Below are 20,488 nucleotides of genomic sequence, written 5' to 3'. Positions count from 1 at the left end.
GGGGGGGCAGGGGGCGAGTGGGAGGAGATGGCTACCTGGGCATGAGATCTCAAGAGCCAGCTGGGCAAGGGGGAAGTGATGGGGTAGGGGATGCATGCAGGAGAGCTAGCCAGGGTGGTTCAGTATAGGTACAGTCCTCAGCTGCCCCTGCAGTGCTCCGCATGGGGCTGAACCCTGCCCACTCCCACCTGGGGCAGCAAAACTGTGTGCACTGGCCAGGGCCAGTGGGCACAGGTGACAGCTCAGTGCAGACTGCCCCATGCAGGAGCAGGTGGGGCTTGGGCCCATGCAGAGCACTGCAGGGGCAGCCGTGGGCCAGATCCCATCAACTGTCGGGTGCCTTCTGTGGGCCAGTTCCAATCAGTTGGTGGGCTGGATCTGGCCTGCGGGCCATGTTTTACCCTCCTCTGCTCTAAGGTAACACCCTGCAAGGTCTTCTGCCTTACTGTAGAAGATAGGTGGTAGATAACGTGCAGCTTGAGATGTCAACCCCTTGGCATAAGTAAATCTAGGAAATCCCACCAAGAATGGACTAAGGGTAAAGAAGCAAAGTATACAAGACAGATTAAGATTGGCTATCTTGAGTTTTGAATATTTCAAATGTTTGTAACTAACTACTCTCAGTGCACTCATTTATTAATGCTGTAGTACTGCAGTCTAATAGCTAGTCTTTTTTAATGTTTGCTTAAAGCAACTGCATATCTGCTACTGACCTTTGGATTCAACTAAGGAATTTTAGCTGAACTACTGACTTAGTCAGTTCAATCTCCAGTGTCACAGAAAAGCATTCTAGCCACTAGGCCATAGGCTGCAGCACTGCCCAGAACACGCTCTACCCACCCTCCTCTTTGAGCTGGCCCACTGAACAGGCAGGAGGCAAATGGAGGGTGTTACAGTTGAAACTGAACTAGTGGGGCAGAAACTATCCCAATGCTGTTTATTCAAATGAATGTTATCCCAATGCTGTTTATTCAGCTTCAAGGTGGTGGAGGAGGACTAGCATCTGGCTCTCTCTTTGGGCAAGTGACCTAAATGCTAGGCTAGCGTGTGCATGGTGGTGGGGTGACTCCCTTCCCCTCTGTTTTACTGCCAGCATGTGGAGGAACACCTCCATGACTGAAAATATAATCCCAAAAATGAGTGACAAAAATTGCCCTTATGTGGCTATGTAAGTTCCACTTAAACGCATGAAAATAAAACAGGGTGTAGCCCTATAATTCTTCAGTGGAAGGAGGAAACACATGAGTAAGTCATGACAGAAGTAATCAAAATAGAGAAACTTGTATACAGAAAGAAATGTCAGCTGCCTTTCTTGACACTTTCACTCTACAGGAAAAAAGGACATTTAACAGACATTGAAACTCAAAAAATGTGAAGCTAATGATAGGAAATACTATTTTGATATAACATATGGAACTCAGTGCCATAGTCAAACAAGGATTAGATATTTTTCTGGATAACTATATTTTCCACAGCTATGTAAGATAGAACGTGAGTTTAGAAGGGATAGAAACCTTCATGTATCAGGATTCAAACAAATCACTAAATGATTGGCGTTAGGAAGAAAATTCCCTGATTATCAGGTTAATACATAATTGTCCACTATAGCATTTCTTACAACTTCCTCCATTACATTGCCTAACAACTGTCAGAAACAGGATGCATGTGTAGATGACCAGTTTTCTGAGGTGGTATGGCATCCCCTCTCTCTCAAACTGCATTGCAATCATTTAGCTCTCTAAATGACCAAAATTGTGGCTACAAATAACTGAAGATGCACAAAAAGCCTTTAAAAATACAGGCCTTTATGTGTTAATTTAATTTTATGAGCTTTTAGATTGGCTTTCTAAAAAAATGTTAGAAAAAACAGCTCTAAATAAATCTCTCAAAGCACTGGGAAAGGCAGTTTTACTATACGATGGATGGTTGCTGTTTTTAATTCAAATACTGAATAGAACTTGCATGTCAGGGTGACTTGTTTTAAAAACTGAAAACATTTTCCATTTATAGAAAACACAAACAAAAATAGCAGAAGCTTGCTAATTAGCACCCATTGAGAAATCCATTAGAGAAAGAAGATAAATAATATTAAATGAGGATACTGGATAATTTGAGTCTCAATTCTGAGGGTAACCATCCAATACATAGATGTCTAACTTCTGAGTGGCCAGAGGCCACATGCACATTAAAAATAACTCTTGCACATTAAAATGAAAATTACAGTTTAGTATTATATATAAATATATTTAGTATTATAATATATTAGAACAGAACTATGGTGTAAGCAACATTTTTTATAGTAGCCAAGTCTTAATAACACCTCACAACACCCCTTTTAATTGTTTACTGAAAGACTGTTGAGAGAATTGTCTAGTTTGAAAATCATCGGCAAAAGGATTAGCACGTTTCTGCTACTTCAATTTCAGTCTTGCTTTCAGTGATATGACAATATTTCCAAAAAGCTATTCTAAAGAAATGTGACTCAGATTGGCTGAGAAGTTCATATAGGCATTTGCTTCCATACTGTAGTGAAAGTAAAACTTAATTGTTTTTATTTTAAAAGTAGTAACTATGATTTGATAAAGTAAAATGATGTTACTCACTGAGAGAGACTATGGCAGATGGTGTAAAGCATCCAAAAAGAACAAGAGAGCTTTAAAATGAGGAAAAGAATGCCCTTCATTCATATGCAAATCAATGTTAAACATGGCAATGAGTGCATTTATATAAAGTGGTACCATGGTTTCTAAAGCACCTTCCTAACTATTTCCTAAGCTTTTTCATAGTGCAGTCACATCCCATTACCCACCTATACCCTACCCAGAATGCCTGGCTGTAATGTATATAAAAGACAGAATGTGACAGATGTAACTGTTCATCTCTGTCTATCTTTTGTATCCAGGAGGATTTATTTCCTCTCTGGGCAGAGAAATTTTGGTTTCTATCAGATTTCCCATTACATTCCTTACAGCTCTTATCTCTTCAGGTCTCTGTGGCTTGATTCTGTTCTCTTCTGCATCTGCTCCCCTCAGAATTTTGACGTCATTGAAAGTAGATGACATCAAAATAGTCCAACAAAAGACAGAGATAATGCAGCTGCTCAAGGTGCACAGAGATGCTTTTATTCAGTTAAAAATGTTTAGCTGAATCTGGCTCTACAGAATGGCACAGCAAACAGCCAAAGCTCCCTAGCCTCACTTCAGCTGCAAACTACAGGCCAGCGGGAGAAGGGAGCATAGGCACCAAGGGGGCCTAAGATGATGGCCATGTGGAAAGTTTTATGCATTTCAGAAGACAGCCCTCTTCCTGAGGAGGGCCAGGGCCCCCAGGTCCCCATGTACTTGGCATCTCTGGAAGGGAGAGCAGCCCTTTGCCACAACTGCATGCTGTCTGTATGATTGCCTAACCATCCTCATAACAAAGAGCAGAATTTGTGACTGAGCTTACAGCGCTATGTAACTTACACTGAGGAAGCCCTAAAGGATCTTGCTACTGCTGCTGCAGGTGTGTGAGAACGTGTTCCCTGTAGCTCAGGCACGGAGAGGCCCAGGGAACTGGAATGGCCCAATCCTGCCTGCTTTTGATGGCTCTGAAAAAGACCTCTTTGACATGCTCCATTTCAGAACCCAGTACAGTAATACAGAAGGTGGACATGCTCTTTGCAGTGAACATTTTAACTTTAATTGTACGTAACACCACAAGGAACAGATAAAATTCATCTCAGATGTGACAGTGCAAACCTGAACTCCTACATTTTGTTCAAGTAGTGGGTGGTGCACATCCAGATAGGAATACACTTGAGCAGATAATGATTGTATAGATTAAAAAAAGAGGATTTTACTTTTGAAAGAACAGTAATTTGTCTTCTCTTGCCCCTTAAGCATAAAGGATATTACATTTTCTACCCACGCATTTACAAATATGACTGTACACATTGCAAACCAAGCGTGTAAATGGGGTAACAAAAGAAACAGATTTCAAAAGAGGAAAGTTAGAATAATCTAGCACCTAATGGCAGCCGTTCTCAGTGCATGTCTCACTGCTTGAAGTCAGCAAAGTAAAAGTAGCAACCTTCTAAGAAGAGGCAGGTGCCCTCTCTAAAAGTGACTTAAAGGCTCCAAAAGAAGCCCTATTTGATCCCTTTTGTATGAAGGATGTTGGCTGTAATGGGGGGCGTAGAATCATAGGACTGGAAGGTATCTCAAGGGTCATTTAAGTCCAACCCCCTGAACAAATACAGAATGTGCTGTTTTTAACTATTCCAAACCGATGTCTCTTGAAAATCTCCAAAGCAGGAGATTCCACAACTTCCCTAGGCAGCTTGTTCCATTGTCCTACTGCTATTATGGTTAGCGTTTGTTTTTTTTTAATGTAATCTAAACTATGGTGTGGTTTAGCTTAAATCCAATGCTTCATATCCTTCCCACTGTGGCAAGGGAACAACTGTTCTCCCTTTTTTTACAGCAGCCTTTCGAATATTTGAAACTGCTATTAGGTCCCTACCTTAATCTTCATTTCTCAAGCCTAGACATACCTCATTCTCTCAACTTTTTCATGTACAGTTTTCACTGCAAACCCTTTATCATCTTTGTCATTTGCTGCTTGATCCTGTCCAATTTTCTCTACGTAATTTGAAAATGCAGGGCCCAGAACTGCAGACAATGCTCCAGGGAAGGCTTAACTGCTGAGTGTCATACTATCATCTCTTGTGCCTTGCATACAACACTTCTGTTAATGTAGCCTAAAACTATATTTGCATTTTTTGTGATTGTCACCTTCTTGACTCACATTAAGTCTGTGATCCACTATCATTTCCAGATTCTTCTTGACAAAGTCACTGCTTAGTCTACCTACCTGCTATTCTGTATTTGTGTGTCTAGTTTTTCTTCCCCTAAGTGTACAACATTAGTCTTTGCTCAATTTTATTTGGTTTATTTCATTACAATTCTTTTAATTTATCAAGAGCCTTTTGAATTCTAATCCTATCCTCCAAAATGTTTGCAACCTTCCCTAGTTTTGCATCATCTGCATTCCTTGTCAGCTTTTCTAAAAAACATGAAAGAAAGGTCCACAAGGATCCAGAAGGGAACTTCCCATTAGTCACAATAACAATAAACATCTATATGATTTTATATTCTTAATGTTAAATAATTAACAATTCTCTACAGAAAGTATGCCATTAAAACTCTTCCTAGTTGTTTGCTTTTCTTTGGTTTTTTTTTCATCTTAGTTACTTGAAGTGACACCACACAGATCACATGTAGAACTGTATACTCTAGCACAGCTAGCTACTTTATATAAGGTGAAGTACAATCTGTCGGTACCTGCAGGTGGAAGGGACTCTTAAATAAATCATGTCAAATTTTAAGTTGCGTAATCCTATATAATTAAGTAAAAAAAAAAATAAAGGGACAGATATTTTAAAGAAGCTCAGTTCCCATTTAGGCAGTTAAATCAAATACCAAGATTCTCAAATTATGTCACTGGCAAGGAGCTTCCAGTGTTCCACATCTCAGAGATGCTTAGTGCTAAGCACTTTTGTGGATGTGATCATTAATTTATGTTCCTTTAAGGAACATAAGCAGAAGCCAAGCTATTCTGAAAATCTGGCTTCAAAGTGCGTGTGCTGAGTTCTTTAGAAAAATCTGTTCATCACTATATTTCTATCTACTGAAAGCTACAAAAAGCAAACCATACCAAACCAAATCAGTAAAACCCCACTAAATCCTCAAAACCCCAAATATGTCATCCTGTAGCAGAAATTTGAGAAAATATTAGAATGACAAATGTAGTACCTTGGGCATGCCATCACTCTCCCCTATAAGGTAATCTATCAGTTGGTTGGTCAGAGTTTCATCTTTTGCCTGTCCCACCTATTAAATTAAGACAAAGGAAAAATGTCAGTGCATAATACATGAAATATGGGGGAAAGGAATTAGATTTCCTCATATAAAAATTGAATTTAAGTATATTTAAAAACGTGTCATCAGTCTTGTGTGTTTTAAGTGTATTAAACTGGGTAACACATTGGGTTGACTGACTTCTGTTTGATATGCCATATTTCATGTTTCAATATCTAAACACATTATGAACGTCCTTAATCAATAGTGTGACATGGTTTATAACTGCATCTACCATATTCTAATTATGAACACAATCTATCATGTGAAACTGTAGAATCAAATCTCACTGGTGGGGGCTGCCCTTGCCTCCATAGGAACAGATAAGGTATGGGGCAGAGCAGTCAGTGGAAAGAGCCAGGGAACAGCAGGGTTAGATCCTGACCCTGCAGCTCTTACCTGGCACCAGCTAGACCAGTGGTTCTCAAGGCTCCCTCTATATCTTTTCTCAGTTTAAATTCTAGCTTAGTGACTCTCAGCTGGCATGCATGAAATTTAGAAGTTATGGAAGGGGTACCTTAAGGCTAAAAATGTTGAGAACCATTGCACTAGGGCTAAAAATGTTGATAACTGTCACAATGGTAGAGGCACTGAGTTCTTGAAAAGAGGCTAAATCACTGGTTCTCAAATGGGGTACATACCCTTTCAGGGGCGTTGTGGCAGCCAGATGGAAATGTTCCACATGCCTTATGTATATCTAGATCAGGAAGGGCTGCATTTGCTTTTGCCTGCATTCAGATTATGTAATAAATGTAAAGCAGACAGAAGTACCGAGTCCTGCTGCAGCTCTTCCCTGTTCACTCGCCCTCCCCCCATGGTCTTGCACACTGCACTGTGCAGGTCAAACTGCCCTATATGCTTTTGTTTCTGGGAGAAGTGTGAGGCAGGGTCCGGACTAAGAAGAGCTGCAGCAAGAGCAGGTGCTCCTGCCTGCTTTAGGCTTATCTAGCAGTGCATGAGATACAAATGGTAGTTCCACTTGGTGGTGGCAGCATACTCTAGTGTTGAGAACCACAAAGAAGCAGACACAGCAAAATAGTGGTTCTCAACTGGGGTGACACCAAATAAAAAAAAAGTTATGGAGAAGTGCCCTGAATCTAAAAAGACTGAGACTCACTGGGCTAAATATTCAATTTCTGAGGTTTCTTACTGTTTCAATTGCCATTTCTATAGCCATATTATCTTCTGTGCTTGGGCTTTTCAGAAAATGCTTTAGTGCCTGTAACAAAATAGAAATATAGAATTATAATTGAGATAAATTTGGGGGGCTGATTTTGGGAGAAAAGGTGCATGTTGTAGGTGAAAAAAATTACAGTACTCTTCTAGGAAGAAGAGGTGTTTTTGAAACTCCTCAGGTAGAACTGGAAACTGAATATCCAAGTTTCCTCCTTTTTGGGCAAGTGATCCAGCTATACATGTTTTATATAAAACTGCCCTAATAGCCTCACTTTCTTCCCATTACTCCTTGTCTAGCTCCTCTTCTAGCTTCTGGTGCTGGATTGTTATAATCTACAAAGTATAAACATACTCTGCTTTTTTCCCCCAGCAGTTTATTGGTAGCAGGGGCTACATGTGCATTCTGGTGTGGTCACCCTTACTGGCCATTTCCACCCTGCTTGAATCAATATATTATACTTCAGGTTTATAAGAAACTGTTTAAAGGCTTTCATCATGTGCTCAACATTATATACCTTTATGCCATTAATGTATATTTCTTTATCCTTCCCATGTGTTGGGAATTATTTGTCTTTTTTTCTCCTCAGTTTTTCTTTTTAGCAGCACAGAACAATTAACACTTTAGCCATGGCACAACTGTTTTCAGCTCATACAATCAGCAATGAGTTTAGGAACTGTTTTTAAAGATTACAAAGTGGGAGCAATGATCAGTGCAGAATGCTCCCTTACCAGCCCACTAAAAGCAATGGTCACCTAATGATGCCATTGACAGCATTTCATAATTGCAGCACTCAGCGGGTTTATAAAGCCGATAGTATACTTAATAATAATCAACTGACTGATTCTATTTATATTGCAGGCAATGAGAAATGTGCTGATATGCATACTCTTTCCTAATATTATGTTGTAGTTTGCTACCATATTGCATAGATTAATGAGTATTTTTATATCCAAGTATTTGTTGGACATGCAAATAAATTATAAGCACATTCTAATTATATATTCATGTAATTCTTAGAGGAATAAGTGTTTGAAGCTTCTAGTGCTGTAAATAAGAGTTACCACTGAGTGCACATCTAGCGCACAATATTTATTATTTTTTACCCACTGGAAAAACATTCAGTCTTATTTTAAGTCGTATTTTCTGCTATTAGACAGAAGCTAAAAAGGCTCTCTTTTTTTCTAATCTGTAGGAAGCCTATGTTTTGCACAATTGTTTCTAGAGACATTTAAAAACTGTTGCAGTTTTACTATTTAAATACTAACCCGTGAATACTGACCACACAGCAAAAAGAACTTTCCTGCCTGGAAATGCTTCTTTTCTCCCTCAAAGTATAGTGCAATACTTTGATAGTCTTCATTGGTAGTGTTCTCAGAGCCTGCAACAAATGGATAATTGGAGTAACAGAATTTTTATTGTGAAACCAGGTTTCTAGAGTCTAAATTCCACACTTTACAATTTTAGCTTTTAGTACTGTAGCAGGCTGCAAGGCCCAGAAGCTGCAGCCCAGCAACAGGTAGACAGAAGTGACTGGTCAGCTGGTAAGGAGAACTGACTGGCCAAAGGAAGTTAAACAGATACCTGGAAGGGAAGCTAGGGGAGGGAGAAGGAGAGAGAGGGCAGGCTGGCTGAAGGATGAGCACCATGCCAGAGCTGCCTCTCTCCCAGGATCTGGGAAAAGACCTAGAGGTTTGGTGTATGTTTGCTGTATACCTGTACTCATTTTGTTACTGTGGAGATGTGTTTGTTTATTTGAATTAGAAGACTTGGTTTGTTTCTTCCAGAGAAGAGGTCTCCAGGTATGCAATAAAGGGACTGGTTTTAATAAGAAAAGGGCTCCTGAGTCTGTCTGAGGGAGCGTCACCCCCTACAGTGTGCTCAAACGAAGAAGGTCCAGTTGAACTTCTGACTAGATGCATTTTGTACAGTTCCCAGTTCCTTAATTTTTGATTAAGGACCGATGACTTTGTGAAGCAGCTCATACTAACATTATGGTATAAAACTTATGCGAATACCTTTATCCTTTAACAGACCAGAGTAAACCAGAGGCATAACCATGAACTAATTCCAGGAGTTATTCCACTCCCTTGTGGAAACAATAAAACAGAACACCTAAGAATAATAATCAAAGAGATTATTATCTGCAGTACTGAAGTACTTAATGTATGAGTATGGCCACACTACAGTGTAGTGTGAAGATAACTAACTAACTGGGCAGCTTGAGTACTGGAAGCCACCCATCCTCAACATGTGAGTTAAATCTACCTTGCACACCTGGACCAATTATGCTAGGCAGTGGACAAATACAGATCTAAGAAATGGCTTTACAAATCCAAGACAACAGTCACAGCACAGACAGCTTAATTGTTATCAAGGTTATTTGTTTGTTTGTTTTTACAGTTATCTGATAAAGGGGGTTTCTAGGGATATACATGATGGAAGATATGTATGAAATAATTTAGCAGGTGTTTGGGGGAGGGATGGGGGTAACTGTTCCCAAGTATGTAGAGCACTATGGCAGCAAGAACAAACAAAATAAAATGTTTGGAAATACAACAAGTGGCCAGTGGTAGAGGATGGTGCCATAGGCTAACGGGAGTGGATGGATGAGAGACGCCATCACAGACAAGACCCAGACATAGCTTGGACACGAGGACCGAGAGAACAGTCCAAGTCAAAATGATGCCCAGGTTATGGGTCGCAGACACAGTTCCTAAATACTATCATCCTCCTTCCTGAGAATAGAAGATAAGGATCTGGGGATGTGAAGATGTCTAGTTTAACACTATTACTACAAATTTCTCTAAGCTATACATCATAAATAGGCTATAAATTACTGAAAACTGAAAGTTATGAAACTAGAATACTCACTGATGATGTCAGCATAAATGTCCATCTTGTTGTGCTGCTGAGCCAGTGTGAAAGCTTCATTATTGCACTTTGACATGACCAGAAACTGGATGGCAGAACCATAGTCACCCAGCTGCAGAAAGAATCTAAAACAGAACAAATTAGTGCTTTTGTTGAACCATATGTGAACGCTTCAAATGTTTTCCAGAGAAAATATGCCCTGTGTGGATTAAAATTTTTTTTTTAACAATTCATCTATTTAAATTAATGATTTTTTAAATTAAATTAAATTAAATTGAAACTTTAAATTAAAATTGAAACTTAGAACCTCCATTACGACCTAAACTTGTTATGATACGATTTAAATTAAATTAAAAAAATATTCAAGAAATACATATTTGCTGTCCAAGATCTAAAAAGAAAAATAAAACCAAAAAACCTCAAGCCACTGAATTAGGGTAAATCAATAGCTAAATAAGCATATGGAGCCAATGATAAACAGCTGTTACCCTTTTGTAGTTATAAAGGGATCTATTTATTCAGTTTAGTTCAGTTCAATAATAATTAAATCAAAGATGAGAAATGAATTTGGACTTGAAAAAGCGCAAGTCTATTTCATTTTCCAATTTACAAACAAAAATATGCAACAGGCTGAGTTCTGTTTGTTTTAAAACCTTGAATATCATGTTGACCATTAATAATAATTTCAATTCACTTTTACTTAACAAAATCAGTTAAAGGGAAAGCATGTTATGGCTTTATCCATCATATTTAACTAATAAATAATTTCAAAATTCTTTTTTTTGCATTTTTAACTGAATAGCAATTTCCATCCAAAAGCAACTTGACATAAATGATGAATTCAAAAAATCAGTCATTTAGTAAATAACATAATTATCATTTTCTAACAAAATAGAAAAATTAAGAATCTGAATAAATATGTTAAGCTTTATAACTGTAAATGAGTGTTTAATGTACCCTCTCAGTTAGCAAAAAGAAACGTCATATTTAGAGTAAATGAAATATATAGTCGCAGATCGTTATCATTTTTTAGCAAAATTACTAAGATGTAAATAAGATTAGAAATGATGATTTCAATACAATTTTATTGCTTGTTGATTTAAATCATGATTGATATTGATTATTCAAATCATTGTGTTTTAAATAAATGAATTTTGTACTGAGGGACTATATATTTATTTTTCTAAACATTCCAGAAGGCTGCTCTTAGCTTACCTATAAACTTTGATGGTGAAATACACATGTATCAAATTAGTTTCTGGACAGTACTATGGAATAGAAGAATTTTCTATTTTAAACCTTCTTGATTAAAGATGCCTAAAGAATTATTGCCATTGGGGTCATTTTTTTCTGTTTATCTAGGTCTAGAAAGTTTTGTGACAGTTTGATGCTTTTAGCTTTGAAAAATTTTAGAGATTCAAATGTAAAAAGTGTTTTTCAGGGTTTGTTTGTTTGTTTGTTTTACTTAAAATGCTTCCAAAACTTTTTTTGTCATTGATTCTTAGCAAAGGCTACTGCCTGACAGCATTTGTCCACTGCTGTTTCTTCTATTTTAAAAACAAGTGATGTTCCAGATTATACCTACTTAAACAAATGTAGCACTTTCAACTGAATGGATTTTGATTACTTCTGATTGACTTTCCACACTCTTACACACAATTAAACGTGAGTGACGGATAACTTTTGTTCTACTTGAGCAGACCCAAACTATCCCTGGAAGATGTGGTGGTGAAATGCAGGTCTCAACAGAGATCAATGGTTAGAGCTCAGTAGCAATCACATCCCCATGGTAGTCACCAGAGGAAGAAACACACACTTGTGGTTCCCATAGCACTCCTCTTGGTCTGTCCTCCAAGGAAACTTCCACACCGGTCTCACACTCACTGCTGTAGTACCTAGATCCATTAAATACAGATGGTACAAATACAATCCATTTGGCGGCTCAACTGCTGAACATGTTGTGCAGCCTTTTACTAGGCTTACATGGTGCAGGTAGATGTGCACTGTTGTTCAGCAGCGCAGGTGAATGTCACCTGTCAGTATGCAAATTGAACCTAACTGACTAGCACTGCCTAAGGCCCTTCAGAAAGCTCCAAATATTTTAATGTGAGCACTTTTGAGGCTTAAACAAACACATAAAAAGCCCTTAGCAAGCACTTAAACCTTTCCTTACCAGAAGCTCAAATGCTGTGAAAGATTGTACTACATTCTTGGTTATTACAAATCTTTACCAATGCTCCTGTTATGTTGTGGGTGATCCGTAAATAGGACTGGTTTAAATCATGGGCCCAGCCCATGGTATGGCAGCTTCTTTAATCTTAGAGTTCCCCTCGTGTGCCCCCACTCCCCACCCCCCACTGCTGATTGGTGGAAGGAGTCCTCAGCCCCGCCACTCGCCCCTGATGGCCAGGAGGCAAAAACTATAGCATATGTAAAACCACGGTTTTTGCCTCCTGGCCATCAAGAGCAAGTGGCGAGCAGTGGGACTGACAGGCCCGTCTGCCAATCAGGCAGGTGGGGAGGGGGGTGGGGAAGGAGAAATACATGGGGGGAACTCCAAGATTAAAGGAGGTTCTGTGCTGCAAGCTGTGTTCACAATTTGAACCAGACCCTACCCATAAATGAATGCACCCCCCCCCATAATACTATCAATCCCTACTACAAGGTAATATATGGATCATGGAATATAGTAACAAAACATAAGGATAATAGAAGTGACAAAGTAACTGAGGGGACTATGCCTAACATCAAGGGTGTCAAACAAATGGCCTGTGGGCCAGATGCTGTCTGTAGAGCTGCTCTACCCAGCCTGTCGGGCTAGTAACTGGACGTGTGGTGGGGGGGGGAGTGTTCCCAGGGGGGAGTGGCCTGCCATGGAATCCGGGCCCTTGGGCCCTGGTGGACATGGCAATCAATCAGTGGCAGGAGGTACAGTGAGGGCTGATATTGCTGTGGTCTGCCTTCACCTGTTGCCACCACAGTGGCCTTACCTCTTTAGTCACCAGCTCTGCCACTCCATGCTGGACCTGAGGCTGCCACCACATGCCCTGTGCCCCAGGCCAGAACGGAAAACAAAGCTGCCACCACTGACGCATGCATCGGATGGATCCGCCCCACAAGGAACCCTGCAGACTGGATCTAACCTGGGGCACAAGACTAGTTTGAAATCCCCACCATACATAGACATAAGCTATAGGACCTGAACCAAGCAAAATAATCTGGTGGTGGGAGGGGTCAAAAATTTACGTCTTCAGCAGTAAAGAATAAAATGGAGATTGAGTCATATCAAAAGCTTTGTAGAGAACACATCCAAAGCAACTATTATAGTACTGCACAAATTGATGCTGTAACTTACTTGGAGATAGACAAAATGATTTAATGTCGTTGACAACTCATGTTTCAGTCATCCCTACTACACAATTTTAGCACTTAGCAAGAAGTACAGAAGACGGAAACAAAGATGATAGTCTCTCAAAGGTTAAAGAAGAAGAAGGGTTAGGAAAATTAGGTTTACCGAATGTGACTACTTGATTACCTGGCTACCATCTTGGCTCCGTCAAGAGACTGTGTTTCCCTGACAATGTTAACCGCTTTTTCAGGATTGTTCAGATGATCCAAATATAGCCGAATTACACTGTCCCACTGGTTGGCATTCTCATAAGCCATCACAGCTTCCTTGTATCTGCAAATAACAAGGCAGCACATACTTCATATCTAAGGTTTTCTAGTTTTGTTAAGAATTCATCACAACACTCTACAGATGGCACATAATGTATGCAGGCATAAGTATACACCTGAGAAGTTGTATGCTTATGCCTGCATACATTATGTGCCATCTGTTGATACAACCCGTATCTTTTGAGAATACCTCCACAGCTATTTACACTGACAAGTTAGGTACATCAAACTTTTTAACAGCTTTTTTAATAAGAGCCAATGCTCAGCCTTTAACCAGGCAAATCCCTATTCCATTAGTTAAACAAGTTGAAATAGGATCTTGTTCATTCTCACTACGGCATCAGCTTTAGAATAGTACTTTGTAGTCAAATCAAAACAAATTAGGGAAGAACACTGCTGAGCGCTAAAGACTATCCCACTATTATGATTTTGCTATTTCATAAAACATTCTTCAGTACATTTACTTATATAATTACCAAAGACTACATTTTATGAGCATGTATTCTTGATTCTCATATTATTTTTGATTATCTGTACTTTAATCAGTAATTTGTAGTTTGTCTTTCCTAGTGCAAATAAATGTGGTACACCTGTGATTTTTTATTAAAGAGTAAACTCTGTTTTTCCTTTATCTTCTCAAAATGAGGTTAACAAATCACTCCAAAAACTGAAAAAGCATCTTCAAATTCACAATAAGTTCAGCACATCAACACTGACCACAACCTGTAGTACTAGAAAATAACTTTAAAAAACTATTTGACAAAAAGCTTTAAAGCAAGGGTAATCGATCAAAACAATAGCTTTCCTAAAAATCCATGGATTTTTCTTAATCTCCTTTTAAGGTTTGACTTTTACATTCTTTCAGGATCATTATGTTCACTGAATATTTTTAAGAGTGATTGGTTTTATGAACAGAGATTAAATATTTCGGTAGCTTTAAAGGCATAGCTGTTTGATCTTAAACATAAAACACACCTGCCATCTGCTTCTTTGGCCTTGGCATATTGCAGGTGAATCTTTGGTGATGATACATGAGGGAGAAGCTCACCAACCTTTGCCCTAGAAAAACAAGATAACAAAAAGAGATTAAATAATAATCATTCTCTGTTTCTGAATTGTCTTTGCACACTGCTTCCTTTTTCATGACCTTGTGACAAGGTATTTAGGAGAAGTCACAGATTCATTGGAATCTGACAGAGCCATACCACAAGCACTTCTGTTGTGGCCTTGAACTTGCAGCCTCTGGGGCTGTTAACCCTACACCTTGACACCTACACCATGCCAGTCCCTTTGTAGAGTAAAACATAAGCATATTTATAGTACTGTATTTACCTGACTACAAGATGACTCAATATAAGACAACCTCTCCCCCTTAAATTCTATACAGAAAATTTATGAATTTATTATAATTTTCTATGTATGGAATCTAATTATTGGAGGACTATCTTCAATTAGTCCCCCTCACTAATGCAGGTGGTGGTGGGAGAGATAAGGAGGAGGGACAATAATGGAGCAGGCAGTGGGGGGACAGACAGAGGGAGGCACATGGTTAGGCAGCAGTGGGGGGCAGCTATGGGGCAGGCAGTGAAGGGACGAGTGGAGGACTCAGGATAGGCAGTAGAGGGGCAGGTGGCAGGGGACAGGCAGTCTGGCCCCTGTTGCCCATACCTCCCAGTTTAGGCACCCATTGTGCCTGCCACAGCCTACTGCAGCCTCAGTCTGCCCTGATCCCCCTTCCCCTATCCCCCTCTACCCTGCTTCTGCCCCCCACAGCCTCAGGCCCCCCCACCCCAAAGTCTCCCCTCAGCCTGCCCCTCCATCCCACCCCCTTACCTTTTCTCCATGCCAGCAGGTTCCTTCCCTGCTGTAGCCTGGGGCACTGAGCATGGCTCTAGCCCAGCCTCACAGCTGTAGTGCAAAGCTGGCACTGCTGCTATAGGGCCGGGCTAGAGCATGTGCTCTGTGCTCCACGCTGCAGTGAGGACAGAGCCTGCTGGTGCAGAGCAAAGGTAAGGAGGAATTTGGCAGAGGGGGAATGAGAAGCAGCAAAGGAGGGAGACTGGGGGATGTAGGGGAGGAGTGGCAGAACTTGCCAAGGCAGCAGGGGGCAGGTGGCAACTGTGGCTCCAGTGATGGAGCTGGTGCCAAAACAGCCGAATGCTCTCTGCCACTTCATACTCAATTGTAAGGTAAGGGGCCTTTTGCCCTTGTGTTAAAAAAGGGAAAAAAACCCTCTTTTAATCAAGTAAATACGGTAACACTGAAGAGGAAAGAAAAAAGATCTAACTTGGTATGTGAGGAATCAGCAACAGTATGAACATATACTTTAACATATGCTTGAGTCACACTTAATGCAAAAGGAGCTTGTAAGACTGATCTCATTTTCATTTCAATGGACATGGAAATTAATTATGATAATTTATAGTCCAACATATTTTCTTCTGTTACATGCATCCTAAAGTTTTTAAGAGCATCAGGATTTTCAAATCCATGTTTCTGTTCACACCTAAAACCAGGTATGTGGTCATATAATGGTTTGCAGTACATTTTCAGGTCGTTTTACACTACTCTTGCAGTGAAAGGAGACTGAACTACCTTTTCTTTTTTATTTTAAATGTGTAACTAGTGGGAATTGTGTTTACACATTAGAAGTGCAAGAATGACCACACTGAAGCCTGTTGTATTCTTAATTTGTCCATAAAACAAATACCATATTAATAATTATGCAAGCTTCCACTGCACTGCCCTATGTTTCTCTATTATGACAGGGAGGAACAAGCTCTAGGATCACATCTGTCTTGCTATCCATTTAGTTTTGCTTGCTCTGGGGAAACTGCTAATAAGGGTCCAATTATGGTGGAAAATCTGTGATGATGACTTTGGGGCTAGGAGCCACAAAAGGACTTAGCTATTGTAATGCTGTGTGATGCACCATCCAACTTTTAGGCATCTTGGAATTAATCATTCTGAGTGAAGCACCTAGGTTCCTGCATTCACAAGTAAATCAAAGTGCCTAAGAATTAGATCCATGAAAGCTGGCATGTTGAGTGGAAAGCTGCACAAGTAGCTAGCAGGAAATGTAGAAGAGGGGTATCTCTCACATTTACACATCTCTGCGATTTCAGCACTTGACTTCAAACTTCAGGGAGGCACTAGCCTTCACTTAGGATTCACAGCTCTCATAGCTTTTTCCTTGATAGCATACACTGCTCATTTTCTCAAGATGCAGCTGGAGGAGGAGAGAGATCTGGCTTCAACTTCTGTCTCTGCCTGAGCCATCTCATCTGCCCACACACATCCTTTAACCCAGTGGTCAGCAAGGGCTTTGCCTGTGCCTGTGGCTGGGGCCAGGCAGCATGGAGGTGTACTGGGGCCAGGCAGCGTGGAGGTGTACTAGGGCCAGGCAGCTGGAAGCTGACCCTGCGCCACTGCTTCCTCCAAGCTTTCTTGCTCCCTGGTTGGAGCATGGGCGCAGTTTCTAGCCAATAAGGACCTGTGCCACAGCTGGGAGGTGGAGGCGGGGGTAAAGGGGAGGGAAGGGAAGGGTGAGAAGCAATGGTAGCAAGGACACAGCTTCCAGCTGCCTGGCTCTGACACAACTCCTCACTGGACGGAAGCTGTACCTCCACCATAGCTGGGGAATGGGGAGTTGGGAGAAACAGTGGCACAGGTATACCTACCAGCTGTCTGGCCCCAGTACAGGGGCAGGAAAAGCCCCGCCACTACTGACACACTGCCAAAGCCACCTGACTTATGTCAAACCAGAGGTGGGTTGTTCTGTCCCTCCTCTTGTTAAAAGGATGCTGTCCCTGGCTCTAACCACCAGACTATACAGGGTATTCTGGTGCATGGTTTTCTCAGTTCCTCCTGTTTAAGCTGTTCCACTTTGTATGGAAGAATTAAAATAGTCACTGGCCCAGAGAGACTAGATGTGATACTCTTAGCCTAGTGGTTAGACCACTTGCCTGAGAGGGGAATACTGCATTATCTTATATTAATACTTAATATAAAATACTTAACCATTCATTAGGGGCCAAGTGCTTTTCTGGTACTAACTCCTGTCCACTGGGAGCTGGACTAAGGTCAACATAATTTAAAAATTACATTGAATATACTACTAGCTCTTAGTAAATACTTCTGACTTGTGCTGAATATGAACCAGCAAACTAGATTTCCAATCATCTGAGCCATCTAGTATCTGTTGTAACATATTTTATAAAAAATATTTAATGGACTAAACATAACTATGCAAGTAAAAAGATTCCAAGTGTGCAGTACATAAAGAATCTGAAAACCCAATTACAAAATCAAGCAATACACAGCAAAAAGAAATTTGCAAATGAGAACGACCACTATTTTCCAATAAAATTATGCACCATATCAGAGTTGACCAATAGCACTTGGGTTTCTGAAGATCTGTTCCATGTGGACTCCAGCTGGCCTAGTTCCCAGGAACCTAAGAACTGTTTTGATAAATGAATTAGCTGGAAAAATAGTTCATATGATAATCAAAATGTTTAGGGACTTCTGTTCCTTTCAAAAGGGTATTAAAAATATAACCTGTTTCTCATGGAATGTAAAGCTTCACCAAAAGCTGTACTTACCAGTTTTTACAGCGGATATATACTGATGCTGCCTTGTCATAATATTGTCCCTTCTCATATAGCTGGGCAGCTTCTGAAAATTGCTATAATAATGCAAATTATTATAAACATTGTTTGTAATATATAATCACTACTACAAATAAATAATAATAGTTTGTATATGAGAATTCATTGTGTTACTGGCTCTCTTTTTATTACTAGGGATACCTTCATGCTCTCCAGAATAGCTCCACAGTCTCTCTTTAGCAGTCTACTAGGATGTTTAATGGCCTGGTTTACTCCTCGACGGATGTCTCCCATTCGAACAGACATCTGAGCTACTCCTGCTAGGCAAGCTTCATCATGTTCCTGGTACTGGCAAACAACAGGAAAGTGAGAACTATCTTCCTTAAAAAATAGTATTGGTTTGGCAGAACCTACAATAACAACTGTAACAGTGAAATACATTAGCCAGAAATAACCTGATTTTAATTAAATCCATTCTTGTTGAGGAAATTTCAGTCACCATCTGAAAAAGCTATGGTTATTGTTTACGATTAATTCAAGGAACTGCTAATACTGGTGAATCCTGTGTTTTCCTTCTTATGCTTACTTTTTGCTGAAATTTTGTATTTAACATATTTTACTGTAAGAATTGGTCAGATGTATGGGAGGATCCCTTTTCAAAAAGAAACAAAAATCAGTTGTATACAGAAAAGGAAAATGATTTACCTGAAACTGAACTTGTTTGAAGAGACTAACCCCATGAATTCGCATATTTGGTTTTGGTTTCAAATATCAGCTAAAACTGCAGTTTAATGTTTTGCAAAAACAAAACAAAGAGTTTTTTTATTCTTTTACTGAACTGATGGCCATACAAAAGGAACCAAGATTTTCATTAGAAAATAAGCACCATATATAACATATTTTCCCTCATTGTGGTATTATTCTCTTTAATATTTACAAAAGTTTATTATGAAATTATTCATACGTTAAAAAAGTATTTTCTCAGTACTGCCATGTTAATGCAATGGGTATTTGTAAATAACAGTTTACATCAAAAATTGTCCTTTTGTGTCTGTACAATAACAGCAGAGAAATATGGATTCTACAGTCTTCTCTCAGGAAGAAGAATATATAGTTTACAACATAATGTAAGATGCTATATATAAATAAGCTTGGAACATGAAGATACAGTACATAACGATTACATCACTGCTGAAGAGAGTTACCTTATTGTCTCCTGTGATTCCCTTCTCATAATGTGCCAAAGCATTCACATAATCACCCCTGAAAAAAAAAATATGTATCTATCGATTCTGCAACTGTTGAACTATTCTACTACAGATGTGTGCATGTCTAGAGTAATTCAATTGGAATGCTGCAGTGGTAGCACCCATCAGGGCAGTTCAAGTGCTCTCTTCCTCTAGCCTATGGCATAAAGGAGATGAATCTCACTCAACCTCCTTTAGCACTCAAAATTAATAGCAGACCTGCTAACACAGAAGGATGGTGGCAAATGCCTGCAGCAAGGCAGCAGCCCTAGATTTCAGGAGGGCGGACTTCAATTAGCTAAGGAGAACAGTCAGGGAAGCACTGAGGTCCCGGAGGGGAGGGGAGCCAGGTGTCCATGAAGAGTGGTCGCTCCTTAAGGAGACGATCCTCCAAGCCCAAAGGGAGGTAATCCCAACACAGATCAAAGTCAGCAGGAGGGCGCAAAAGCCCCTATGGCTCACCAAAGCATCCGGGAACGTCTCCTAGCTAAAAGGGAGGCGTACACACAATGGAAGGGAGGGGCCATCACCAGGGAGGATTATACTGCGGTTGCCCGGGGATGCAGGGGGGCAGTCAGGTAAGCCAAGAACTGGGACTAACTTCCCAGATCAAGGACAACCAGAAGTCCTTTTTTAAATACATAGGTGGCAAAAAGAAGGTACCGGCTAATGTGGGGCCCTTGCAAGACACGCTAGGAAATTTGGTCGTCACACGAGATGACAAAACTAACCTATTTAACGACTTATTTGCCTCCATTTTCCTGAACAGGGACCAGATCAGCCCCCCCCACTAGACCCCCCCTCAGGCCCCAGGGGAGGCGCACCTAGGCCAAGAGTCAGGGAACTTCTGGAGGGACTGGATGTATTTAAATCAGCTGGTCTGGACGATCTCCACCCTAGAGTACTAAGGGAATTAGCTGAGGTCATTGCGGGACCCCTGGCATGGCTATACGAGCACTCGTGGTGCTCTGGTGTGGTGCCAGAGGACTGGAAGAGGGCCAATGT

General features: G+C 40.3%; 1 protein-coding gene across 3 annotated transcripts in view; it reads right to left on the bottom strand.

Annotated features, from left to right (window-relative positions):
* The window catches only part of WDR19 (WD repeat domain 19), a 119,434-nt gene that overhangs the window by 19,038 nt on the left and 79,908 nt on the right, over positions 1-20,488 (bottom strand). For all 3 annotated transcript variants that reach the window (XM_019526098.1, XM_019526096.1, XM_019526097.1), the window contains exons 21-29: positions 19,442-19,499; positions 18,438-18,584; positions 18,231-18,313; positions 14,602-14,685; positions 13,484-13,630; positions 9,949-10,073; positions 8,343-8,455; positions 7,051-7,119; positions 5,796-5,873 (exon numbers count right to left, since the gene is read on the bottom strand). In XM_019526098.1, the coding sequence (XP_019381643.1) occupies positions 5,796-5,873; positions 7,051-7,119; positions 8,343-8,455; positions 9,949-10,073; positions 13,484-13,630; positions 14,602-14,685; positions 18,231-18,313; positions 18,438-18,584; positions 19,442-19,499 (904 nt within the window). The remainder of the gene's footprint in view (positions 1-5,795; positions 5,874-7,050; positions 7,120-8,342; positions 8,456-9,948; positions 10,074-13,483; positions 13,631-14,601; positions 14,686-18,230; positions 18,314-18,437; positions 18,585-19,441; positions 19,500-20,488) is intronic.

Source organism: Gavialis gangeticus, unplaced genomic scaffold (genome assembly GCF_001723915.1).
Source record: "Gavialis gangeticus isolate Ggan-Ray unplaced genomic scaffold, GavGan_comp1, whole genome shotgun sequence".
Taxonomy (NCBI): Eukaryota; Metazoa; Chordata; order Crocodylia; family Gavialidae; genus Gavialis; species Gavialis gangeticus.
The sequence above is the reverse complement of the archived record's forward strand: the minus strand, read 5'-3'. Positions and strand labels throughout refer to the sequence as shown.